At 54.9% G+C, this 24,875-nt stretch overlaps 3 protein-coding genes and 1 long non-coding RNA gene across 4 annotated transcripts in view; 1 reads left to right on the top strand and 3 right to left on the bottom strand.

The window, feature by feature from the left end:
* Nucleotides 1–24,875, top strand: part of LOC145517946 (uncharacterized) — a 233,750-nt gene that overhangs the window by 182,135 nt on the left and 26,740 nt on the right. The window contains exons 49-55 of the long non-coding RNA XR_014062431.1: nucleotides 1,203–1,314; nucleotides 5,504–5,729; nucleotides 8,844–8,955; nucleotides 13,145–13,370; nucleotides 16,485–16,596; nucleotides 20,786–21,011; nucleotides 24,126–24,237. This is a non-coding gene — a long non-coding RNA (uncharacterized LOC145517946). The remainder of the gene's footprint in view (nucleotides 1–1,202; nucleotides 1,315–5,503; nucleotides 5,730–8,843; nucleotides 8,956–13,144; nucleotides 13,371–16,484; nucleotides 16,597–20,785; nucleotides 21,012–24,125; nucleotides 24,238–24,875) is intronic.
* Nucleotides 3,354–5,139, bottom strand: LOC145517904 (uncharacterized). Its single transcript, XM_081521234.1, has 3 exons — nucleotides 4,969–5,139; nucleotides 4,257–4,569; nucleotides 3,354–4,006 (listed from the first exon to the last, which is right to left on the bottom strand). Exons 1-3 carry the CDS (start codon nucleotides 5,101–5,103, stop codon nucleotides 3,378–3,380), a joined length of 1,077 nt encoding a protein of 358 aa, XP_081377360.1. The 5' UTR covers nucleotides 5,104–5,139; the 3' UTR covers nucleotides 3,354–3,377.
* Nucleotides 10,995–12,779, bottom strand: LOC145517907 (uncharacterized). The gene is made up of 3 exons (XM_081521237.1): nucleotides 12,610–12,779; nucleotides 11,898–12,210; nucleotides 10,995–11,647 (listed from the first exon to the last, which is right to left on the bottom strand). Exons 1-3 carry the CDS (start codon nucleotides 12,742–12,744, stop codon nucleotides 11,019–11,021), a joined length of 1,077 nt encoding a protein of 358 aa, XP_081377363.1. The 5' UTR covers nucleotides 12,745–12,779; the 3' UTR covers nucleotides 10,995–11,018.
* LOC145517901 (uncharacterized) lies at nucleotides 18,636–20,420 on the bottom strand. Its single transcript, XM_081521230.1, has 3 exons — nucleotides 20,251–20,420; nucleotides 19,539–19,851; nucleotides 18,636–19,288 (listed from the first exon to the last, which is right to left on the bottom strand). Exons 1-3 carry the CDS (start codon nucleotides 20,383–20,385, stop codon nucleotides 18,660–18,662), a joined length of 1,077 nt encoding a protein of 358 aa, XP_081377356.1. The 5' UTR covers nucleotides 20,386–20,420; the 3' UTR covers nucleotides 18,636–18,659.

The following is a 24,875-nucleotide window of genomic DNA, read 5'->3' as shown; positions in this document are numbered from 1 at the left end:
ATCTTTGATTTTGCAAAGTCCACTGTATTCTCTGGGTTGTTTTGTGGACTGCCTTTTAGTTTTGTGTGTGAAGACTCAAAGCACGTGTCCGGTTTCCGCTCATTGTTCTTCTAGATTTGTGACGAGTTTTCATGGAAACTTTGTCTAGGGATAACTGGAAGTGAACTCGGTGTAAGGTGTCAAGTCTCCATCTCCATTCATGTCATGCCCTGCAGTTTCCAATTCCCTGTTCCTGAGTGGTTTTGGAGACCTTGTGGGAAGTCTGGTTGCATCGGAGTTTGCGTTTCCACCTTGAGTAGATTCACACTGTTCTGCCCTCAGGGACACTGTCAAGGGGGAGTGAGGAGCAGCCTGCACTTCCAGCAGTGACCACACGGTGGGGCGAGTGCTGCTCTCCCCTCTGGGAGCCCCAGGCCACAGGCATCCCAGTGAGGAGCCAGCTTTGTGCTCAGCTGAAAGGAGTTAGTCTCTCAGGATCCTCTGAGCCCTTGCCTTTGGATCACCCAGGGTGGGCATTTACTGTGACAGAAAAAAATTGCCCTGAATTCCATGGACGGAAGAGCCTGGCTGTGTAGAGTTCGTGAGTTGCCGTGAATCAGACACAACTGAGGACACAAAAATTCAATAGACTAAAACCCTTTTTGGGGGTGGGGGAAGTGAAAGGGGGTGATGTGGGTTTTTTTGTCTTATATAATAGCCAAGGGAAATCTAGTTTAAACCTAAATTCACATAGATGGGAAAGGTATAGCTCTCCGTCACCCTATTAAAAAAAAAAAAAAACTACTTAAATTTTCTGAAAGTTTATTTAGTAGCTTCCTTGAGCAGTTCATTGTGAAGCTTTTTTTTTTTTTTTTCTGTCACATTGGCCTCATTAAAAAGTACGGTTTGCCTTTACTGGATAATTTCGTTCATTGGTTTGTTAGGGAATCTTGGTAATATTTGAGTTTCCTGGGGAGCATGGTCACATGACCTGGCCCTGGCCAATCGGTGCGTTCCACCTCCCTGGCCACTGTGATTGGCTCCGGACTGGGGCAGTGCCCAATCGGGGCCCAGGGTCGGGCCTCACGTTGGAAGCCAGGGGAAGACGAGCTCTCGTCCTGCTGGGGTAGGGGAAGGGGTGGGGCCGGGGGAGGTCAGGCTCCAGCAGTGGGAGGGGCTTGAGGTCCGCCTGCGGCAGTTGGTGACCTTCCTGCTCCCCTCAGGGCAGAGCCGCCGGCCTGAGAATGAGGGCACTGCTGAGCCCAGGGGCTGGGATGGCCCGTTGCTGCTGTGGTCCCAGAGCTCCACCCGAGACCTGAGGGAGGCCGTCTGCCCGTGAGTCCTCTCCCGCTTGTCTGTCAGCTTGTTTGAACCATGCTGGGTTTTCTGCCCAGCTGGCTAAGGGGAGTCCCTGGAAATGCAAGGGTGTGGGTTTTGGCAGACTTCAGGGAAGACATGCCAGATGAGCCTGGGAGACTCCCCCTTAATCTGGATTCAGGAGATATCTCTTCGGGCCAGCTAGTAATTGTAGGATAAGCCTAATGAGTCTTCACAGGATGAAGAGAGTAACGTGCCAAGGTAGCAATCGATGTCCTCATTCGAGAGGATGAAGCTGGTGCTCAGAGAAGGGGGGAACTTGGCCACAGCAAGGAGGTGTGCACCCAGACAGAAGCCCCAGATCCGGCCATTTGAGCTCAGGGAGGCCACTGGTGTGGCTTGTCCCTGTGGCAGGGGCCAAGGCACGCAGCCCACCCTGATTCCTGCGGGGGCCTGACTTGGGAAGTGCCATCTGGTAGCTTTGAGACTCACCAAACCAAATTGCACTGGAGAGAGGAAGGACACCTTCCTTCATCCACCCCCCACCCCCGCCGGATTCCCACATACCCTGACCCCTTTCTCTGGATTTCGGAGCCATTTCCCGAGTCCCGCTCATATGACCTCATTCGAAGTGCACTGTGGACGAGCTGCCATCTGCAGCTGCTACCACAGCAGCCAAGGGCTTTAGCTCCCGAGTACCTCCCTTCCTTTGGAACTTGGGGGCCCTCTACTCCCCACTTGCACGCCACAGACCTTTGCTGAGGATTGTGGGGACCCTCACTCAGTTTGCAGCACGTTGTAGCCATCCCTGTCCTCTCAATACCTCCCTTGCAACTCAGCTTGTGAGCTCCTTTGGAGCAGCGTGGCCCACCTGGCTGCAACGGAAGAGACACAGCTGACAGTGAAACAACAGCTTAGATCTGACAGCCGGAAAGCTCTGTCAGAAGGGACCTCCCTCTTCACACCGTAGAGGCTGTAGGAGCCGCCAGGGTTTGGGAACCAGTGCTGGGGCCAAAATGACTCCACAGCTGTTTTCCTTCCTGGGGAGGGTTCTGGCTCGAGTGGGAATGGCTCAAGTCTCCTAAGGTTCTGAAAGCCCACTGTGTGCAGAGTCACGGTACACAGAGAGGAGAAGGTGGAGTCCTGCCCTGGAGGTGGGCACAGCTCACGGATGAGCCAGGCAGGCAGGCAGGCAGGCAGGGCATGAGAACACCTGAGCTGCCTTCATGAGTGAATGGTGTGGGGGCAGAGGAAGAGAAGCCGGTCTGCTCCCTCATGTGGTGCCCAGGGCAGGTTGTCCCCAGAGGAAACCCTTACGACGGTGAGGACTATCACTGCTGTTTCCCAAGGGGTTCCGTCGGTGCGTGTCTTCCCCGGAGCGGTCAGGCCATCTCTAAAGTACACTGGCCGTGGGCATTGCCTCTCCTTGGAACTTCCCATGTGTTTCTCTTTTTTATGGAACAGTGATTTTTCTAGAGGGGTTCTGGGCCACAAGGTTGTTGGGTCATTTTCTAGCCTGCTGTCGTGAAGAACGCTTTCCTGGGCGTTGGGGTGGTTTGTTGTTCCAGCTCCCTTTCTTGGCTTCTTTTGGGAGCTGGTGCAACAAGAGGAGCTCAGCCTCTGCCTTCTGGCTGAGATGTCACCCTTCAAACAGCAATGCCTGCCTGGAGATAATGATGGCATTTGCCAAAAGGGCTTCGTTTGGCACATGATATCTTGAAAGGACGTACACCGTCCTTTCAGCTATCAAAGGCTACTTCAAAGGACATAAAAATGAGAACTCTCCAATGGAGTCTTACAGTAGGTGGAGAGTCCGAAAAAAACTCCTTCAGTCATTTCACTGAGAGGCATTGATTGGGGACACCAAGAATATAGGAAGGAATGCCGAAAGAAAAGATGAAATTGTGTTCAGGATCGGGGGGGAGGGATGAACAGGGCGTGCTTGCCTTGAATCCAGGCTTTGTTGGCGGGTGGGGCATAAAGATGGAAGGGGTCTGCAACTACAAAGTGGTGATGGTAACACAGTATCACCAGAGTTACACAACAGTGTTCCCAAATTGCAACAATGATGAAAAAGTTTACTAATCCCAACTTAACCAACAGAAATACACGAAACCATACAAACAATAAAACATCACCAGAAAGGTGGAAACAAACCAAATGCAAAGCAGTTCAGGGGAAAGGAACTCCATGTCCCCTGGGGGCAGAACGAGTTGCCGGCGTCCACGGTGAGCAGACAGGGATGGAGGCTGCAGAGCCGACCGCTGCCCTGGACGTGGTGTTTCCGGCAAGGGCTCTGGGTCTCTGTCCAGAGCGGGGGCTCGTTCTTCCTGCAGGGGCGGGTGAGTCATCGTCGGCGTCTGGGTGTTGCGCGGGAGCCAGGGCAGGCTCTCCCTGCCGAGGCGGTGACTCCTCCTCTGCCTCGGGTTCTCCTGCCAAAGCCCGAGCAGGTACAGGTGCACGTGGAGGTGGAGGTTCTCGCTGAGGGGGTGGGACATCAGTGCCTGGAGCTGGGGGTCCTGCAGGCACGGAGATCCGATCTGCCCGGTGTGCTGGCCAGTACCCAGCTGGCCTGGTGTCTCTGCGAGGGCAAGTCTCGGTTCTCCATCAGCCCTCGGTGGATTCCTGGGTCCTGCACCTGGAGCCACCACCTCTGTAGGGACAGGTCTGGGAAGTGGAGCCTGGTTCCAGTTGGAGGCCAGTGCTAGAGCTGGGGGAGAAGCAAAGTTTACCCACAGGCCAGCCTTGGCATGTGCGTATCCCGGGACAGAAAGCTTCCAAGAGATTCCCAAAGAATACCCAGCGTCGGATGTCTTTTGGGACTGAAGTGTGCAAGATGGGGGTGGGGGTGTGAGGCCAGCGCTTGCTGCAGGCCCAGCAGCATCTTTCGGGGACTCGTCCCTGTGTAGCTCAGCACCCCCTCCCCACACACTCCCGTGCACCAGCCCCAGCGTCCTCACCTCTGTGCTCTGGCGTGCTGGGCTCCAGGTCCTCCTGCTGCCTCAGAGGCCGGGGTTCTCGGGACTCTGGGTCGGAGCCGGGTGTGCTGAGCTCCGTGGCAGCCTCAGACTGGGCCGCCGGGTGTATCCTGGGCGGTGTCTCGGCAGCAGGCCTTCCCCGCCTCCGCTTCGCCCCCGGTGGGGCTGATGCCTCCGTGGGCACGCTCACCTGGAGCCTGCACTGGGCCTCACGGGCGGGGGGGTGGTGCTCCGACCCCTCCCTCCAGGAGGTGGACGGGGTGTCCCCGTCCTCGGCCTCATCACGTGGGAAGCTCTGCAACGACAGTGACCGTCAGCCAGCCGTGCTGGGAGTTTTCCGAGCTGGGCCCGGCCAGTGGAGCCGCTGCTTCTGCCTGCTCGAACTTCTCTTCCCAGAAGGGTCAGAGACGTGTGTCTGCTCACATCCCCACCCGGGAGGAAAGAGACCCACCTGAGGGTGTGAGGTCAGCCTGGGCGGCCGGCGCTGCCCGCACTCTCCCCATCCCACCCAGCCTGCTCTCCCCTGGGGTGTGGACACAACTTGTCCGCAGGCTTCTGACCCCACATCCGCCTGGGCTTCCTTGAGGGAGACACACCCCGAGAAACCCGCATCCACACACACAGGCAAAGGACCCGGTGTTTCCGGGTGGCATGGGAGAGGTGGCCTGGCCCGGCCTGGGGCTCCCCGTGTTACCTTTCTGTTTCTCCGGGCAAAGGGCCAGAGGCCTCTCGGGGGTGCCCTGAGCCAACGTCGACAGGGTGCCCACGCACACTGCCTGTGAGCTCTCCTGCGGCCCCGGGCTCTGGGCAGGGGCAAACAGCAGAACATCCTGGCAGCAAGTGATCTGGCTGGGGGCTCCTCTCCGCTCTGGAGGCCTGGATACCCGGGTTGCGGGTTCTGTTGGGTTCTGTTGCCGGCAGGTGACATCATTTCCTGGGGTTCGTGCTGAGGTCCCTTCCCCAAAACTTCCCAAGGGAATCTCTGGGTTTCTGACTGCTCGACCACCCCCCTTAGGCCATGTGCAGGCACAGTGACAGCCACACAGCCCAGCCCACAGCCCTGGGGAGGCCTGGGTGCAGCCAGGGCCTGAGCTCCGAGGACCCCGCTGCTCTCAGACCAGGCTCCTTCTTCTCATAAGTGGTGTGGCCCTGGACAAGCATATGCCCCTCAGGGTTTCCCCAGTCTCTCCATCTGCAGAGAGGGGGTCATTCTCCCATCTGTTTCCTAGGTCTGGCGGCCTACGAGCAGCTCCATGCCTTTCCACCTGGGGCCGATATCACGTGGAGCTTGTGCGCTGAGACTTCAGAAAGAAAGACTCCATCCAGGGCTGACACAGCACAGAATGGGGCAGAACGAGGCCTGGATGCGCCGTGGAACCCAGGAAAAGGCACTCCCCCTCCTGACTGTTTTGAGACCCCGCATCCAAGTTGGAGCACCGAAAGGAAGACTCGAAGGTCTCCCTCTCTTATAGAAAAGAGTAGCCAAGTTTCTGGTCCTCTGTTTCCATTGAGATTCTGTTCAAGTGTCCCAGCTCGGCTTCTGCGGGTGGCTGAGCTTCTAATGGATCCCTGGGTTCTTGTCTTTTCCTCTCCAAACCTTCCGTCCTTTTCCCCCTTCTGGGGTGGATGGGCGCTGTCATTGCTTCTACCTTCGAGACAGAGTGATGAAAAGTCTGGGCCATCGACTCCTTTCCTCTCTTTGGTTCCGTGTCTCTCTCTGGCTGTGTCCCTCTCTTTTCCTTTCTCGATTCAGTCTGTGTCTTCCTCTTTCTCTCTCGTGTGTGGATGGATGGATGCTAGGAATGCACATGTATATGATTAGATGAGGGTTATGTTTTAGGGATAGGTTAGAGGGAGAGAAAGGCTTTAGGTCGGAGTTGGTCATGGGGGAAGGGTCAAGGGTGGTGGTGGTGTTTCTTGGAATCTGAGTGCTGTGCATTCTTCGTCTCTTTCCATATGAACCCCTTCTCAGATACACCACTTGCAAGGAGTCTCTCATGTTCCGTTTCCTATCTTTTGCATTTGTGAATGCTTAGCTTCTCTGTTGTGAAGAGGTTCCATTGGATGGAAACCCATTGGTGTACTTCGTTTCCCTCTTTCCCTTACTTGAAGAGACCCATTTCTACCTCCGCCCAGCAAATGGCAAGGAGACTCTGATGTTAAGGAGCCTTTGACCTACGCTTCTTTCTAGCTATCTCATGACATCAGCCTTTAGGGTGAGGGTTTTCCCCGATATTGAGGTGGTGTGAGATCAAAACCAATAGCGTTCTTCAGATGTAGCTGTCTGGTTTTCCCATGGACATTGATTGAAGAGGCTTTCTTGTTCCCATTTGGATATTCTCCCCTTCTGTGTCAGAGACGAGTTGACCATGGATGCCGGGGTTTGTTTCTGGACCCTCAACTTTATTCCATCGATCTGGATCTGTGTGTGTTGTTGTATTCCCAATAGCATACTGTCCTGCTGCTGCCGCTGCGGCTAAGTCACTTCAGTCGTGTCTGACTCTGCGCGACCCCATGGCCTGCAGCCTACCAGGCTCCTCTGTCCAGGGCATTTTCCAGGCAAGAGTACTGGAGTGGGTCGCCATCGCCTTCTCCGATACTCTCCTGAGGATCCTAGTTTGCTCGTCTAATTTCCTTTCACACAACCTTGGATGTCCGTATCGGGGCTTTTTCGTCGGATTGTATTGACAATTTAGGCTCTTTTCTGTTTCCGTAACCCCTGTTGCAATTCTTTGTTCGGTGCGAAAATGCATTGGCATTTTGGGAGGAATACCATCGAAGCTGTGGATTGCCTTGTGGGGCTGTGACATCATTTTCCCAATAGGAATTCTTTCAAGCCCTGAGCACAGCTTCTCTTTGCAGCGATTGGTGTGGGCTTGATCTTCCTTCTTCCATCTCTCGCCGTTTTGTGAGAACAGGTCCTTCCTTCCCTTCTGGGTTAGATGGACTCGTGGGTATCACTTCAGTGAATGGCATTGTCAGTGGGGGTGATAATTCCCTTCTCATTGGAAGACTTTGCTGTGAGTATTAGAAATGCAAGTGATTTCTCTTCCCCTTCCTCCCTGTCCATCTGTCAGAGCCACCGGGAAACAGAGGCCTCATCCAGGGTCACACAGGCCCGAGGGAGTGCAACTAGACTGTTGTTTCTTCAGGCCCTCTGTGCTGGACATCATCCGGGATACTCTGTGTGTGTCTTCCTCAGTCTGGTGTCCCTTCAGACCTTTCCCTAGTTTTCACAGGCTTGTCGTGTTGGTGTTCTTTGTCTGTTTGGAGACACATCCTTGAGAAGCTTTGTGTTTCCACTCATTCGTCTCGCGATGTATGACCTGTCTTTTGCTTTTGTCATGAGGTCTTTCCCACAGTAGATATCTTTGATTTTGCAAAGTCCACTGTATTCTCTGGGTTGTTTTGTGGACTGCCTTTTAGTTTTGTGTGTGAAGACTCAAAGCACGTGTCCGGTTTCCGCTCATTGTTCTTCTAGATTTGTGACGAGTTTTCATGGAAACTTTGTCTAGGGATAACTGGAAGTGAACTCGGTGTAAGGTGTCAAGTCTCCATCTCCATTCATGTCATGCCCTGCAGTTTCCAATTCCCTGTTCCTGAGTGGTTTTGGAGACCTTGTGGGAAGTCTGGTTGCATCGGAGTTTGCGTTTCCACCTTGAGTAGATTCACACTGTTCTGCCCTCAGGGACACTGTCAAGGGGGAGTGAGGAGCAGCCTGCACTTCCAGCAGTGACCACACGGTGGGGCGAGTGCTGCTCTCCCCTCTGGGAGCCCCAGGCCACAGGCATCCCAGTGAGGAGCCAGCTTTGTGCTCAGCTGAAAGGAGTTAGTCTCTCAGGATCCTCTGAGCCCTTGCCTTTGGATCACCCAGGGTGGGCATTTACTGTGACAGAAAAAAATTGCCCTGAATTCCATGGACGGAAGAGCCTGGCTGTGTAGAGTTCGTGAGTTGCCGTGAATCAGACACAACTGAGGACACAAAAATTCAATAGACTAAAACCCTTTTTGGGGGTGGGGGAAGTGAAAGGGGGTGATGTGGGTTTTTTTGTCTTATATAATAGCCAAGGGAAATCTAGTTTAAACCTAAATTCACATAGATGGGAAAGGTATAGCTCTCCGTCACCCTATTAAAAAAAAAAAAAAACTACTTAAATTTTCTGAAAGTTTATTTAGTAGCTTCCTTGAGCAGTTCATTGTGAAGCTTTTTTTTTTTTTTTTCTGTCACATTGGCCTCATTAAAAAGTACGGTTTGCCTTTACTGGATAATTTCGTTCATTGGTTTGTTAGGGAATCTTGGTAATATTTGAGTTTCCTGGGGAGCATGGTCACATGACCTGGCCCTGGCCAATCGGTGCGTTCCACCTCCCTGGCCACTGTGATTGGCTCCGGACTGGGGCAGTGCCCAATCGGGGCCCAGGGTCGGGCCTCACGTTGGAAGCCAGGGGAAGACGAGCTCTCGTCCTGCTGGGGTAGGGGAAGGGGTGGGGCCGGGGGAGGTCAGGCTCCAGCAGTGGGAGGGGCTTGAGGTCCGCCTGCGGCAGTTGGTGACCTTCCTGCTCCCCTCAGGGCAGAGCCGCCGGCCTGAGAATGAGGGCACTGCTGAGCCCAGGGGCTGGGATGGCCCGTTGCTGCTGTGGTCCCAGAGCTCCACCCGAGACCTGAGGGAGGCCGTCTGCCCGTGAGTCCTCTCCCGCTTGTCTGTCAGCTTGTTTGAACCATGCTGGGTTTTCTGCCCAGCTGGCTAAGGGGAGTCCCTGGAAATGCAAGGGTGTGGGTTTTGGCAGACTTCAGGGAAGACATGCCAGATGAGCCTGGGAGACTCCCCCTTAATCTGGATTCAGGAGATATCTCTTCGGGCCAGCTAGTAATTGTAGGATAAGCCTAATGAGTCTTCACAGGATGAAGAGAGTAACGTGCCAAGGTAGCAATCGATGTCCTCATTCGAGAGGATGAAGCTGGTGCTCAGAGAAGGGGGGAACTTGGCCACAGCAAGGAGGTGTGCACCCAGACAGAAGCCCCAGATCCGGCCATTTGAGCTCAGGGAGGCCACTGGTGTGGCTTGTCCCTGTGGCAGGGGCCAAGGCACGCAGCCCACCCTGATTCCTGCGGGGGCCTGACTTGGGAAGTGCCATCTGGTAGCTTTGAGACTCACCAAACCAAATTGCACTGGAGAGAGGAAGGACACCTTCCTTCATCCACCCCCCACCCCCGCCGGATTCCCACATACCCTGACCCCTTTCTCTGGATTTCGGAGCCATTTCCCGAGTCCCGCTCATATGACCTCATTCGAAGTGCACTGTGGACGAGCTGCCATCTGCAGCTGCTACCACAGCAGCCAAGGGCTTTAGCTCCCGAGTACCTCCCTTCCTTTGGAACTTGGGGGCCCTCTACTCCCCACTTGCACGCCACAGACCTTTGCTGAGGATTGTGGGGACCCTCACTCAGTTTGCAGCACGTTGTAGCCATCCCTGTCCTCTCAATACCTCCCTTGCAACTCAGCTTGTGAGCTCCTTTGGAGCAGCGTGGCCCACCTGGCTGCAACGGAAGAGACACAGCTGACAGTGAAACAACAGCTTAGATCTGACAGCCGGAAAGCTCTGTCAGAAGGGACCTCCCTCTTCACACCGTAGAGGCTGTAGGAGCCGCCAGGGTTTGGGAACCAGTGCTGGGGCCAAAATGACTCCACAGCTGTTTTCCTTCCTGGGGAGGGTTCTGGCTCGAGTGGGAATGGCTCAAGTCTCCTAAGGTTCTGAAAGCCCACTGTGTGCAGAGTCACGGTACACAGAGAGGAGAAGGTGGAGTCCTGCCCTGGAGGTGGGCACAGCTCACGGATGAGCCAGGCAGGCAGGCAGGCAGGCAGGGCATGAGAACACCTGAGCTGCCTTCATGAGTGAATGGTGTGGGGGCAGAGGAAGAGAAGCCGGTCTGCTCCCTCATGTGGTGCCCAGGGCAGGTTGTCCCCAGAGGAAACCCTTACGACGGTGAGGACTATCACTGCTGTTTCCCAAGGGGTTCCGTCGGTGCGTGTCTTCCCCGGAGCGGTCAGGCCATCTCTAAAGTACACTGGCCGTGGGCATTGCCTCTCCTTGGAACTTCCCATGTGTTTCTCTTTTTTATGGAACAGTGATTTTTCTAGAGGGGTTCTGGGCCACAAGGTTGTTGGGTCATTTTCTAGCCTGCTGTCGTGAAGAACGCTTTCCTGGGCGTTGGGGTGGTTTGTTGTTCCAGCTCCCTTTCTTGGCTTCTTTTGGGAGCTGGTGCAACAAGAGGAGCTCAGCCTCTGCCTTCTGGCTGAGATGTCACCCTTCAAACAGCAATGCCTGCCTGGAGATAATGATGGCATTTGCCAAAAGGGCTTCGTTTGGCACATGATATCTTGAAAGGACGTACACCGTCCTTTCAGCTATCAAAGGCTACTTCAAAGGACATAAAAATGAGAACTCTCCAATGGAGTCTTACAGTAGGTGGAGAGTCCGAAAAAAACTCCTTCAGTCATTTCACTGAGAGGCATTGATTGGGGACACCAAGAATATAGGAAGGAATGCCGAAAGAAAAGATGAAATTGTGTTCAGGATCGGGGGGGAGGGATGAACAGGGCGTGCTTGCCTTGAATCCAGGCTTTGTTGGCGGGTGGGGCATAAAGATGGAAGGGGTCTGCAACTACAAAGTGGTGATGGTAACACAGTATCACCAGAGTTACACAACAGTGTTCCCAAATTGCAACAATGATGAAAAAGTTTACTAATCCCAACTTAACCAACAGAAATACACGAAACCATACAAACAATAAAACATCACCAGAAAGGTGGAAACAAACCAAATGCAAAGCAGTTCAGGGGAAAGGAACTCCATGTCCCCTGGGGGCAGAACGAGTTGCCGGCGTCCACGGTGAGCAGACAGGGATGGAGGCTGCAGAGCCGACCGCTGCCCTGGACGTGGTGTTTCCGGCAAGGGCTCTGGGTCTCTGTCCAGAGCGGGGGCTCGTTCTTCCTGCAGGGGCGGGTGAGTCATCGTCGGCGTCTGGGTGTTGCGCGGGAGCCAGGGCAGGCTCTCCCTGCCGAGGCGGTGACTCCTCCTCTGCCTCGGGTTCTCCTGCCAAAGCCCGAGCAGGTACAGGTGCACGTGGAGGTGGAGGTTCTCGCTGAGGGGGTGGGACATCAGTGCCTGGAGCTGGGGGTCCTGCAGGCACGGAGATCCGATCTGCCCGGTGTGCTGGCCAGTACCCAGCTGGCCTGGTGTCTCTGCGAGGGCAAGTCTCGGTTCTCCATCAGCCCTCGGTGGATTCCTGGGTCCTGCACCTGGAGCCACCACCTCTGTAGGGACAGGTCTGGGAAGTGGAGCCTGGTTCCAGTTGGAGGCCAGTGCTAGAGCTGGGGGAGAAGCAAAGTTTACCCACAGGCCAGCCTTGGCATGTGCGTATCCCGGGACAGAAAGCTTCCAAGAGATTCCCAAAGAATACCCAGCGTCGGATGTCTTTTGGGACTGAAGTGTGCAAGATGGGGGTGGGGGTGTGAGGCCAGCGCTTGCTGCAGGCCCAGCAGCATCTTTCGGGGACTCGTCCCTGTGTAGCTCAGCACCCCCTCCCCACACACTCCCGTGCACCAGCCCCAGCGTCCTCACCTCTGTGCTCTGGCGTGCTGGGCTCCAGGTCCTCCTGCTGCCTCAGAGGCCGGGGTTCTCGGGACTCTGGGTCGGAGCCGGGTGTGCTGAGCTCCGTGGCAGCCTCAGACTGGGCCGCCGGGTGTATCCTGGGCGGTGTCTCGGCAGCAGGCCTTCCCCGCCTCCGCTTCGCCCCCGGTGGGGCTGATGCCTCCGTGGGCACGCTCACCTGGAGCCTGCACTGGGCCTCACGGGCGGGGGGGTGGTGCTCCGACCCCTCCCTCCAGGAGGTGGACGGGGTGTCCCCGTCCTCGGCCTCATCACGTGGGAAGCTCTGCAACGACAGTGACCGTCAGCCAGCCGTGCTGGGAGTTTTCCGAGCTGGGCCCGGCCAGTGGAGCCGCTGCTTCTGCCTGCTCGAACTTCTCTTCCCAGAAGGGTCAGAGACGTGTGTCTGCTCACATCCCCACCCGGGAGGAAAGAGACCCACCTGAGGGTGTGAGGTCAGCCTGGGCGGCCGGCGCTGCCCGCACTCTCCCCATCCCACCCAGCCTGCTCTCCCCTGGGGTGTGGACACAACTTGTCCGCAGGCTTCTGACCCCACATCCGCCTGGGCTTCCTTGAGGGAGACACACCCCGAGAAACCCGCATCCACACACACAGGCAAAGGACCCGGTGTTTCCGGGTGGCATGGGAGAGGTGGCCTGGCCCGGCCTGGGGCTCCCCGTGTTACCTTTCTGTTTCTCCGGGCAAAGGGCCAGAGGCCTCTCGGGGGTGCCCTGAGCCAACGTCGACAGGGTGCCCACGCACACTGCCTGTGAGCTCTCCTGCGGCCCCGGGCTCTGGGCAGGGGCAAACAGCAGAACATCCTGGCAGCAAGTGATCTGGCTGGGGGCTCCTCTCCGCTCTGGAGGCCTGGATACCCGGGTTGCGGGTTCTGTTGGGTTCTGTTGCCGGCAGGTGACATCATTTCCTGGGGTTCGTGCTGAGGTCCCTTCCCCAAAACTTCCCAAGGGAATCTCTGGGTTTCTGACTGCTCGACCACCCCCCTTAGGCCATGTGCAGGCACAGTGACAGCCACACAGCCCAGCCCACAGCCCTGGGGAGGCCTGGGTGCAGCCAGGGCCTGAGCTCCGAGGACCCCGCTGCTCTCAGACCAGGCTCCTTCTTCTCATAAGTGGTGTGGCCCTGGACAAGCATATGCCCCTCAGGGTTTCCCCAGTCTCTCCATCTGCAGAGAGGGGGTCATTCTCCCATCTGTTTCCTAGGTCTGGCGGCCTACGAGCAGCTCCATGCCTTTCCACCTGGGGCCGATATCACGTGGAGCTTGTGCGCTGAGACTTCAGAAAGAAAGACTCCATCCAGGGCTGACACAGCACAGAATGGGGCAGAACGAGGCCTGGATGCGCCGTGGAACCCAGGAAAAGGCACTCCCCCTCCTGACTGTTTTGAGACCCCGCATCCAAGTTGGAGCACCGAAAGGAAGACTCGAAGGTCTCCCTCTCTTATAGAAAAGAGTAGCCAACTTTCTGGTCCTCTGTTTGCATTGAGATTCTGTTCAAGTGTCCCAGCTCGGCTTCTGCGGGTGGCTGAGCTTCTAATGGATCCCTGGGTTCTTGTCTTTTCCTCTCCAAACCTTCCGTCCTTTTCCCCCTTCTGGGGTGGATGGGCGCTGTCATTGCTTCTACCTTCGAGACAGAGTGATGAAAAGTCTGGGCCATCGACTCCTTTCCTCTCTTTGGTTCCGTGTCTCTCTCTGGCTGTGTCCCTCTCTTTTCCTTTCTCGATTCAGTCTGTGTCTTCCTCTTTCTCTCTCGTGTGTGGATGGATGGATGCTAGGAATGCACATGTATATGATTAGATGAGGGTTATGTTTTAGGGATAGGTTAGAGGGAGAGAAAGGCTTTAGGTCGGAGTTGGTCATGGGGGAAGGGTCAAGGGTGGTGGTGGTGTTTCTTGGAATCTGAGTGCTGTGCATTCTTCGTCTCTTTCCATATGAACCCCTTCTCAGATACACCACTTGCAAGGAGTCTCTCATGTTCCGTTTCCTATCTTTTGCATTTGTGAATGCTTAGCTTCTCTGTTGTGAAGAGGTTCCATTGGATGGAAACCCATTGGTATACTTCGTTTCCCTCTTTCCCTTACTTGAAGAGACCCATTTCTACCTCCGCCCAGCAAATGGCAAGGAGACTCTGATGTTAAGGAGCCTTTGACCTACGCTTCTTTCTAGCTATCTCATGACATCAGCCTTTAGGGTGAGGGTTTTCCCCGATATTGAGGTGGTGTGAGATCAAAACCAATAGCGTTCTTCAGATGTAGCTGTCTGGTTTTCCCATGGACATTGATTGAAGAGGCTTTCTTGTTCCCATTTGGATATTCTCCCCTTCTGTGTCAGAGACGAGTTGACCATGGATGCCGGGGTTTGTTTCTGGACCCTCAACTTTATTCCATCGATCTGGATCTGTGTGTGTTGTTGTATTCCCAATAGCATACTGTCCTGCTGCTGCCGCTGCGGCTAAGTCACTTCAGTCGTGTCTGACTCTGCGCGACCCCATGGCCTGCAGCCTACCAGGCTCCTCTGTCCAGGGCATTTTCCAGGCAAGAGTACTGGAGTGGGTCGCCATCGCCTTCTCCGATACTCTCCTGAGGATCCTAGTTTGCTCGTCTAATTTCCTTTCACACAACCTTGGATGTCCGTATCGGGGCTTTTTCGTCGGATTGTATTGACAATTTAGGCTCTTTTCTGTTTCCGTAACCCCTGTTGCAATTCTTTGTTCGGTGCGAAAATGCATTGGCATTTTGGGAGGAATACCATCGAAGCTGTGGATTGCCTTGTGGGGCTGTGACATCATTTTCCCAATAGGAATTCTTTCAAGCCCTGAGCACAGCTTCTCTTTGCAGCGATTGGTGTGGGCTTGATCTTCCTTCTTCCATCTCTCGCCGTTTTGTGAGAACAGGTCCTTCCTTCCCTTCTGGGTTAGATGGACTCGTGGGTATCACTTCAGTGAATGGCATTGTCAGTGGGGGTGATAATTCCCTTCTCATTGGAAGACTTTGCTGTGAGTATTAGAAATGCAAGTGATTTCTCTTCCCCTTCCTCCCTGTCCATCTGTCAGAGCCACCGGGAAACAGAGGCCTCATCCAGGGTCACACAGGCCCGAGGGAGTGCAACTAGACTGTTGTTTCTTCAGGCCCTCTGTGCTGGACATCATCCGGGATACTCTGTGTGTGTCTTCCTCAGTCTGGTGTCCCTTCAGACCTTTCCCTAGTTTTCACAGGCTTGTCGTGTTGGTGTTCTTTGTCTGTTTGGAGACACATCCTTGAGAAGCTTTGTGTTTCCACTCATTCGTCTCGCGATGTATGACCTGTCTTTTGCTTTTGTCATGAGGTCTTTCCCACAGTAGATATCTTTGATTTTGCAAAGTCCACTGTATTCTCTGGGTTGTTTTGTGGACTGCCTTTTAGTTTTGTGTGTGAAGACTCAAAGCACGTGTCCGGTTTCCGCTCATTGTTCTTCTAGATTTGTGACAAGTTTTCATGGAAACTTTGTCTAGGGATAACTGGAAGTGAACTCGGTGTAAGGTGTCAAGTCTCCATCTCCATTCATGTCATGCCCTGCAGTTTCCAATTCCCTGTTCCTGAGTGGTTTTGGAGACCTTGTGGGAAGTCTGGTTGCATCGGAGTTTGCGTTTCCACCTTGAGTAGATTCACACTGTTCTGCCCTCAGGGACACTGTCAAGGGGGAGTGAGGAGCAGCCTGCACTTCCAGCAGTGACCACACGGTGGGGCGAGTGCTGCTCTCCCCTCTGGGAGCCCCAGGCCACAGGCATCCCAGTGAGGAGCCAGCTTTGTGCTCAGCTGAAAGGAGTTAGTCTCTCAGGATCCTCTGAGCCCTTGCCTTTGGATCACCCAGGGTGGGCATTTACTGTGACAGAAAAAAATTGCCCTGAATTCCATGGACGGAAGAGCCTGGCTGTGTAGAGTTCGTGAGTTGCCGTGAATCAGACACAACTGAGGACACAAAAATTCAATAGACTAAAACCCTTTTTGGGGGTGGGGGAAGTGAAAGGGGGTGATGTGGGTTTTTTTGTCTTATATAATAGCCAAGGGAAATCTAGTTTAAACCTAAATTCACATAGATGGGAAAGGTATAGCTCTCCGTCACCCTATTAAAAAAAAAAAAAAACTACTTAAATTTTCTGAAAGTTTATTTAGTAGCTTCCTTGAGCAGTTCATTGTGAAGCTTTTTTTTTTTTTTTTCTGTCACATTGGCCTCATTAAAAAGTACGGTTTGCCTTTACTGGATAATTTCGTTCATTGGTTTGTTAGGGAATCTTGGTAATATTTGAGTTTCCTGGGGAGCATGGTCACATGACCTGGCCCTGGCCAATCGGTGCGTTCCACCTCCCTGGCCACTGTGATTGGCTCCGGACTGGGGCAGTGCCCAATCGGGGCCCAGGGTCGGGCCTCACGTTGGAAGCCAGGGGAAGACGAGCTCTCGTCCTGCTGGGGTAGGGGAAGGGGTGGGGCCGGGGGAGGTCAGGCTCCAGCAGTGGGAGGGGCTTGAGGTCCGCCTGCGGCAGTTGGTGACCTTCCTGCTCCCCTCAGGGCAGAGCCGCCGGCCTGAGAATGAGGGCACTGCTGAGCCCAGGGGCTGGGATGGCCCGTTGCTGCTGTGGTCCCAGAGCTCCACCCGAGACCTGAGGGAGGCCGTCTGCCCGTGAGTCCTCTCCCGCTTGTCTGTCAGCTTGTTTGAACCATGCTGGGTTTTCTGCCCAGCTGGCTAAGGGGAGTCCCTGGAAATGCAAGGGTGTGGGTTTTGGCAGACTTCAGGGAAGACATGCCAGATGAGCCTGGGAGACTCCCCCTTAATCTGGATTCAGGAGATATCTCTTCGGGCCAGCTAGTAATTGTAGGATAAGCCTAATGAGTCTTCACAGGATGAAGAGAGTAACGTGCCAAGGTAGCAATCGATGTCCTCATTCGAGAGGATGAAGCTGGTGCTCAGAGAAGGGGGGAACTTGGCCACAGCAAGGAGGTGTGCACCCAGACAGAAGCCCCAGATCCGGCCATTTGAGCTCAGGGAGGCCACTGGTGTGGCTTGTCCCTGTGGCAGGGGCCGAGGCACGCAGCCCACCCTGATTCCTGCGGGGGCCTGACTTGGGAAGTGCCATCTGGTAGCTTTGAGACTCACCAAACCAAATTGCACTGGAGAGAGGAAGGACACCTTCCTTCATCCACCCCCCACCCCCGCCGGATTCCCACATACCCTGACCCCTTTCTCTGGATTTCGGAGCCATTTCCCGAGTCCCGCTCATATGACCTCATTCGAAGTGCACTGTGGACGAGCTGCCATCTGCAGCTGCTACCACAGCAGCCAAGGGCTTTAGCTCCCGAGTACCTCCCTTCCTTTGGAACTTGGGGGCCCTCTACTCCCCACTTGCACGCCACAGACCTTTGCTGAGGATTGTGGGGACCCTCACTCAGTTTGCAGCACGTTGTAGCCATCCCTGTCCTCTCAATACCTCCCTTGCAACTCAGCTTGTGAGCTCCTTTGGAGCAGCGTGGCCCACCTGGCTGCAACGGAAGAGACACAGCTGACAGTGAAACAACAGCTTAGATCTGACAGCCGGAAAGCTCTGTCAGAAGGGACCTCCCTCTTCACACCGTAGAGGCTGTAGGAGCCGCCAGGGTTTGGGAACCAGTGCTGGGGCCAAAATGACTCCACAGCTGTTTTCCTTCCTGGGGAGGGTTCTGGCTCGAGTGGGAATGGCTCAAGTCTCCTAAGGTTCTGAAAGCCCACTGTGTGCAGAGTCACGGTACACAGAGAGGAGAAGGTGGAGTCCTGCCCTGGAGGTGGGCACAGCTCACGGATGAGCCAGGCAGGCAGGCAGGCAGGCAGGGCATGAGAACACCTGAGCTGCCTTCATGAGTGAATGGTGTGGGGGCAGAGGAAGAGAAGCCGGTCTGCTCCCTCATGTGGTGCCCAGGGCAGGTTGTCCCCAGAGGAAACCCTTACGACGGTGAGGACTATCACTGCTGTTTCCCAAGGGGTTCCGTCGGTGCGTGTCTTCCCCGGAGCGGTCAGGCCGTCTCTAAAGTACACTGGCCGTGGGCATTGCCTCTCCTTGGAACTTCCCATGTGTTTCTCTTTTTTATGGAACAGTGATTTTTCTAGAGGGGTTCTGGGCCACAAGGTTGTTGGGTCATTTTCTAGCCTGCTGTCGTGAAGAACGCTTTCCTGGGCGTTGGGGTGGTTTGTTGTTCCAGCTCCCTTTCTTGGCTTCTTTTGGGAGCTGGTGCAACAAGAGGAGCTCAGCCTCTGCCTTCTGGCTGAGATGTCACCCTTCAAACAGCAATGCCTGCCTGGAGATAATGATGGCATTTGCCAAAAGGGCTTCGTTTGGCACATGATATCTTGAAAGGACGTACACCGTCCTTTCAGCTATCAAAGGCTACTTCAAAGGACATAAAAATGAGAACTCTCCAATGGAGTCTTACAGTAGGTGGAGAGTCCGAAAAAAACTCCTTCAGTCATTTCACTGAGAGGCATTGATTGGGGACACCAAGAATATAGGAAGGAATGCCGAAAGAAAAGATGAAATTGTGTTCAGGATCGGGGGGGAGGGATGAACAGGGCGTGCTTGCCTTGAATCCAGGCTTTGTTGGCGGGTGGGGCATAAAGATGGAAGGGGTCTGCAACTACAAAGTGGTGATGGTAACACAGTATCACCAGAGTTACACAACAGTGTTCCCAAATTGCAACAATGATGAAAAAGTTTACTAATCCCAACTTAACCAACAGAAATACACGAAACCATACAAACAATAAAACATCACCAGAAAGGTGGAAACAAACCAAATGCAAAGCAGTTCAGGGGAAAGGAACTCCATGTCCCCTGGGGGCAGAACGAGTTGCCGGCGTCCACGGTGAGCAGACAGGGATGGAGGCTGCAGAGCCGACCGCTGCCCTGGACGTGGTGTTTCCGGCAAGGGCTCTGGGTCTCTGTCCAGAGCGGGGGCTCGTTCTTCCTGCAGGGGCGGGTGAGTCATCGTCGGCGTCTGGGTGTTGCGCGGGAGCCAGGGCAGGCTCTCCCTGCCGAGGCGGTGACTCCTCCTCTGCCTCGGGTTCTCCTGCCAAAGCCCGAGCAGGTACAGGTGCACGTGGAGGTGGAGGTTCTCGCTGAGGGGGTGGGACATCAGTGCCTGGAGCTGGGGGTCCTGCAGGCACGGAGATCCGATCTGCCCGGTGTGCTGGCCAGTACCCAGCTGGCCTGGTGTCTCTGCGAGGGCAAGTCTCGGTTCTCCATCAGCCCTCGGTGGATTCCTGGGTCCTGCACCTGGAGCCACCACCTCTGTAGGGACAGGTCTGGGAAGTGGAGCCTGGTTCCAGTTGGAGGCCAGTGCTAGAGCTGGGGGAGAAGCAAAGTTTACCCACAGGCCAGCCTTGGCATGTGCGTATCCCGGGACAGAATGCTTCCAAGAGATTCCCAAAGAATACCCAGCGTCGGATGTCTTTTGGGACTGAAGTGTGCAAGATGGGGGTGGGGGTGTGAGGCCAGCGCTTGCTGCAGGCCCAGCAGCATCTTTCGGGGACTCGTCCCTGTGTAGCTCAGCACCCCCTCCCCACACACTCCCGTGCACCAGCCCCAGCGTCCTCACCTCTGTGCTCTGGCGTGCTGGGCTCCAGGTCCTCCTGCTGCCTCAGAGGCCGGGGTTCTCGGGACTCTGGGTCGGAGCCGGGTGTGCTGAGCTCCGTGGCAGCCTCAGACTGGGCCGCCGGGTGTATCCTGGGCGGTGTCTCGGCAGCAGGCCTTCCCCGCCTCCGCTTCGCCCCCGGTGGGGCTGATGCCTCCGTGGGCACGCTCACCTGGAGCCTGCACTGGGCCTCACGGGCGGGGGGGTGGTGCTCCGACCCCTCCCTCCAGGAGGTGGACGGGGTGTCCCCGTCCTCGGCCTCATCACGTGGGAAGCTCTGCAACGACAGTGACCGTCAGCCAGCCGTGCTGGGAGTTTTCCGAGCTGGGCCCGGCCAGTGGAGCCGCTGCTTCTGCCTGCTCGAACTTCTCTTCCCAGAAGGGTCAGAGACGTGTGTCTGCTCACATCCCCACCCGGGAGGAAAGAGACCCACCTGAGGGTGTGAGGTCAGCCTGGGCGGCCGGCGCTGCCCGCACTCTCCCCATCCCACCCAGCCTGCTCTCCCCTGGGGTGTGGACACAACTTGTCCGCAGGCTTCTGACCCCACATCCGCCTGGGCTTCCTTGAGGGAGACACACCCCGAGAAACCCGCATCCACACACACAGGCAAAGGACCCGGTGTTTCCGGGTGGCATGGGAGAGGTGGCCTGGCCCGGCCTGGGGCTCCCCGTGTTACCTTTCTGTTTCTCCGGGCAAAGGGCCAGAGGCCTCTCGGGGGTGCCCTGAGCCAACGTCGACAGGGTGCCCACGCACACTGCCTGTGAGCTCTCCTGCGGCCCCGGGCTCTGGGCAGGGGCAAACAGCAGAACATCCTGGCAGCAAGTGATCTGGCTGGGGGCTCCTCTCCGCTCTGGAGGCCTGGATACCCGGGTTGCGGGTTCTGTTGGGTTCTGTTGCCGGCAGGTGACATCATTTCCTGGGGTTCGTGCTGAGGTCCCTTCCCCAAAACTTCCCAAGGGAATCTCTGGGTTTCTGACTGCTCGACCACCCCCCTTAGGCCATGTGCAGGCACAGTGACAGCCACACAGCCCAGCCCACAGCCCTGGGGAGGCCTGGGTGCAGCCAGGGCCTGAGCTCCGAGGACCCCGCTGCTCTCAGACCAGGCTCCTTCTTCTCATAAGTGGTGTGGCCCTGGACAAGCATATGCCCCTCAGGGTTTCCCCAGTCTCTCCATCTGCAGAGAGGGGGTCATTCTCCCATCTGTTTCCTAGGTCTGGCGGCCTACGAGCAGCTCCATGCCTTTCCACCTGGGGCCGATATCACGTGGAGCTTGTGCGCTGAGACTTCAGAAAGAAAGACTCCATCCAGGGCTGACACAGCACAGAATGGGGCAGAACGAGGCCTGGATGCGCCGTGGAACCCAGGAAAAGGCACTCCCCCTCCTGACTGTTTTGAGACCCCGCATCCAAGTTGGAGCACCGAAAGGAAGACTCGAAGGTCTCCCTCTCTTATAGAAAAGAGTAGCCAACTTTCTGGTCCTCTGTTTGCATTGAGATTCTGTTCAAGTGTCCCAGCTCGGCTTCTGCGGGTGGCTGAGCTTCTAATGGATCCCTGGGTTCTTGTCTTTTCCTCTCCAAACCTTCCGTCCTTTTCCCCCTTCTGGGGTGGATGGGCGCTGTCATTGCTTCTACCTTCGAGACAGAGTGATGAAAAGTCTGGGCCATCGACTCCTTTCCTCTCTTTGGTTCCGTGTCTCTCTCTGGCTGTGTCCCTCTCTTTTCCTTTCTCGATTCAGTCTGTGTCTTCCTCTTTCTCTCTCGTGTGTGGATGGATGGATGCTAGGAATGCACATGTATATGATTAGATGAGGGTTATGTTTTAGGGATAGGTTAGAGGGAGAGAAAGGCTTTAGGTCGGAGTTGGTCATGGGGGAAGGGTCAAGGGTGGTGGTGGTGTTTCTTGGAATCTGAGTGCTGTGCATTCTTCGTCTCTTTCCATATGAACCCCTTCTCAGATACACCACTTGCAAGGAGTCTCTCATGTTCCGTTTCCTATCTTTTGCATTTGTGAATGCTTAGCTTCTCTGTTGTGAAGAGGTTCCATTGGATGGAAACCCATTGGTGTACTTCGTTTCCCTCTTTCCCTTACTTGAAGAGACCCATTTCTACCTCCGCCCAGCAAATGGCAAGGAGACTCTGATGTTAAGGAGCCTTTGACCTACGCTTCTTTCTAGCTATCTCATGACATCAGCCTTTAGGGTGAGGGTTTTCCCCGATATTGAGGTGGTGTGAGATCAAAACCAATAGCGTTCTTCAGATGTAGCTGTCTGGTTTTCCCATGGACATTGATTGAAGAGGCTTTCTTGTTCCCATTTGGATATTCTCCCCTTCTGTGTCAGAGACGAGTTGACCATGGATGCCGGGGTTTGTTTCTGGACCCTCAACTTTATTCCATCGATCTGGATCTGTGTGTGTTGTTGTATTCCCAATAGCATACTGTCCTGCTGCTGCCGCTGCGGCTAAGTCACTTCAGTCGTGTCTGACTCTGCGCGACCCCATGGCCTGCAGCCTACCAGGCTCCTCTGTCCAGGGCATTTTCCAGGCAAGAGTACTGGAGTGGGTCGCCATCGCCTTCTCCGATACTCTCCTGAGGATCCTAGTTTGCTCGTCTAATTTCCTTTCACACAACCTTGGATGTCCGTATCGGGGCTTTTTCGTCGGATTGTATTGACAATTTAGGCTCTTTTCTGTTTCCGTAACCCCTGTTGCAATTCTTTGTTCGGTGCGAAAATGCATTGGCATTTTGGGAGGAATACCATCGAAGCTGTGGATTGCCTTGTGGGGCTGTGACATCATTTTCCCAATAGGAATTCTTTCAAGCCCTGAGCACAGCTTCTCTTTGCAGCGATTGGTGTGGGCTTGATCTTCCTTCTTCCATCTCTCGCCGTTTTGTGAGAACAGGTCCTTCCTTCCCTTCTGGGTTAGATGGACTCGTGGGTATCACTTCAGTGAATGGCATTGTCAGTGGGGGTGATAATTCCCTTCTCATTGGAAGACTTTGCTGTGAGTATTAGAAATGCAAGTGATTTCTCTTCCCCTTCCTCCCTGTCCATCTGTCAGAGCCACCGGGAAACAGAGGCCTCATCCAGGGTCACACAGGCCCGAGGGAGTGCAACTAGACTGTTGTTTCTTCAGGCCCTCTGTGCTGGACATCATCCGGGATACTCTGTGTGTGTCTTCCTCAGTCTGGTGTCCCTTCAGACCTTTCCCTAGTTTTCACAGGCTTGTCGTGTTGCTGTTCTTTGTCTGTTTGGAGACACATCCTTGAGAAGCTTTGTGTTTCCACTCATTCGTCTCGCGATGTATGACCTGTCTTTTGCTTTTGTCATGAGGTCTTTCCCACAGTAGATATCTTTGATTTTGCAAAGTCCACTGTATTCTCTGGGTTGTTTTGTGGACTGCCTTTTAGTTTTGTGTGTGAAGACTCAAAGCACGTGTCCGGTTTCCGCTCATTGTTCTTCTAGATTTGTGACAAGTTTTCATGGAAACTTTGTCTAGGGATAACTGGAAGTGAACTCGGTGTAAGGTGTCAAGTCTCCATCTCCATTCATGTCATGCCCTGCAGTTTCCAATTCCCTGTTCCTGAGTGGTTTTGGAGACCTTGTGGGAAGTCTGGTTGCATCGGAGTTTGCGTTTCCACCTTGAGTAGATTCACACTGTTCTGCCCTCAGGGACACTGTCAAGGGGGAGTGAGGAGCAGCCTGCACTTCCAGCAGTGACCACACGGTGGGGCGAGTGCTGCTCTCCCCTCTGGGAGCCCCAGGCCACAGGCATCCCAGTGAGGAGCCAGCTTTGTGCTCAGCTGAAAGGAGTTAGTCTCTCAGGATCCTCTGAGCCCTTGCCTTTGGATCACCCAGGGTGGGCATTTACTGTGACAGAAAAAAATTGCCCTGAATTCCATGGACGGAAGAGCCTGGCTGTGTAGAGTTCGTGAGTTGCCGTGAATCAGACACAACTGAGGACACAAAAATTCAATAGACTAAAACCCTTTTTGGGGGTGGGGGAAGTGAAAGGGGGTGATGTGGGTTTTTTTGTCTTATATAATAGCCAAGGGAAATCTAGTTTAAACCTAAATTCACATAGATGGGAAAGGTATAGCTCTCCGTCACCCTATTAAAAAAAAAAAAAAACTACTTAAATTTTCTGAAAGTTTATTTAGTAGCTTCCTTGAGCAGTTCATTGTGAAGCTTTTTTTTTTTTTTTTCTGTCACATTGGCCTCATTAAAAAGTACGGTTTGCCTTTACTGGATAATTTCGTTCATTGGTTTGTTAGGGAATCTTGGTAATATTTGAGTTTCCTGGGGAGCATGGTCACATGACCTGGCCCTGGCCAATCGGTGCGTTCCACCTCCCTGGCCACTGTGATTGGCTCCGGACTGGGGCAGTGCCCAATCGGGGCCCAGGGTCGGGCCTCACGTTGGAAGCCAGGGGAAGACGAGCTCTCGTCCTGCTGGGGTAGGGGAAGGGGTGGGGCCGGGGGAGGTCAGGCTCCAGCAGTGGGAGGGGCTTGAGGTCCGCCTGCGGCAGTTGGTGACCTTCCTGCTCCCCTCAGGGCAGAGCCGCCGGCCTGAGAATGAGGGCACTGCTGAGCCCAGGGGCTGGGATGGCCCGTTGCTGCTGTGGTCCCAGAGCTCCACCCGAGACCTGAGGGAGGCCGTCTGCCCGTGAGTCCTCTCCCGCTTGTCTGTCAGCTTGTTTGAACCATGCTGGGTTTTCTGCCCAGCTGGCTAAGGGGAGTCCCTGGAAATGCAAGGGTGTGGGTTTTGGCAGACTTCAGGGAAGACATGCCAGATGAGCCTGGGAGACTCCCCCTTAATCTGGATTCAGGAGATATCTCTTCGGGCCAGCTAGTAATTGTAGGATAAGCCTAATGAGTCTTCACAGGATGAAGAGAGTAACGTGCCAAGGTAGCAATCGATGTCCTCATTCGAGAGGATGAAGCTGGTGCTCAGAGAAGGGGGGAACTTGGCCACAGCAAGGAGGTGTGCACCCAGACAGAAGCCCCAGATCCGGCCATTTGAGCTCAGGGAGGCCACTGGTGTGGCTTGTCCCTGTGGCAGGGGCCGAGGCACGCAGCCCACCCTGATTCCTGCGGGGGCCTGACTTGGGAAGTGCCATCTGGTAGCTTTGAGACTCACCAAACCAAATTGCACTGGAGAGAGGAAGGACACCTTCCTTCATCCACCCCCCACCCCCGCCGGATTCCCACATACCCTGACCCCTTTCTCTGGATTTCGGAGCCATTTCCCGAGTCCCGCTCATATGACCTCATTCGAAGTGCACTGTGGACGAGCTGCCATCT

Source organism: Giraffa tippelskirchi, chromosome 8 (assembly GCF_054371585.1).
Source record: "Giraffa tippelskirchi isolate mGirTip1 chromosome 8, T2T-mGirTip1v1.2.pri, whole genome shotgun sequence".
NCBI classification, from domain to species: Eukaryota; Metazoa; Chordata; class Mammalia; order Artiodactyla; family Giraffidae; genus Giraffa; species Giraffa tippelskirchi.
This window is presented reverse-complemented; position numbering and strand designations above follow the sequence as displayed.

Bases quoted from the DNA above. Each gene is read 5' to 3' on its own strand.
- LOC145517904 (XM_081521234.1), bottom strand. From the start codon at position 5,103: ATGTTCTGCTGTTTGCCCCTGCCCAGAGCCCGGGGCCGCAGGAGAGCT. The intron at 4,570-4,968 runs GTAACACGGGGA...CTGTCGTTGCAG, and splicing joins TTGCCCGGAGAAACAGAAAG to AGCTTCCCACGTGATGAGGC. The intron at 4,007-4,256 runs GTGAGGACGCTG...CTTCTCCCCCAG, and splicing joins CAGCACGCCAGAGCACAGAG to CTCTAGCACTGGCCTCCAAC.
- LOC145517907 (XM_081521237.1), bottom strand. From the start codon at position 12,744: ATGTTCTGCTGTTTGCCCCTGCCCAGAGCCCGGGGCCGCAGGAGAGCT. The intron at 12,211-12,609 runs GTAACACGGGGA...CTGTCGTTGCAG, and splicing joins TTGCCCGGAGAAACAGAAAG to AGCTTCCCACGTGATGAGGC. The intron at 11,648-11,897 runs GTGAGGACGCTG...CTTCTCCCCCAG, and splicing joins CAGCACGCCAGAGCACAGAG to CTCTAGCACTGGCCTCCAAC.
- LOC145517901 (XM_081521230.1), bottom strand. From the start codon at position 20,385: ATGTTCTGCTGTTTGCCCCTGCCCAGAGCCCGGGGCCGCAGGAGAGCT. The intron at 19,852-20,250 runs GTAACACGGGGA...CTGTCGTTGCAG, and splicing joins TTGCCCGGAGAAACAGAAAG to AGCTTCCCACGTGATGAGGC. The intron at 19,289-19,538 runs GTGAGGACGCTG...CTTCTCCCCCAG, and splicing joins CAGCACGCCAGAGCACAGAG to CTCTAGCACTGGCCTCCAAC.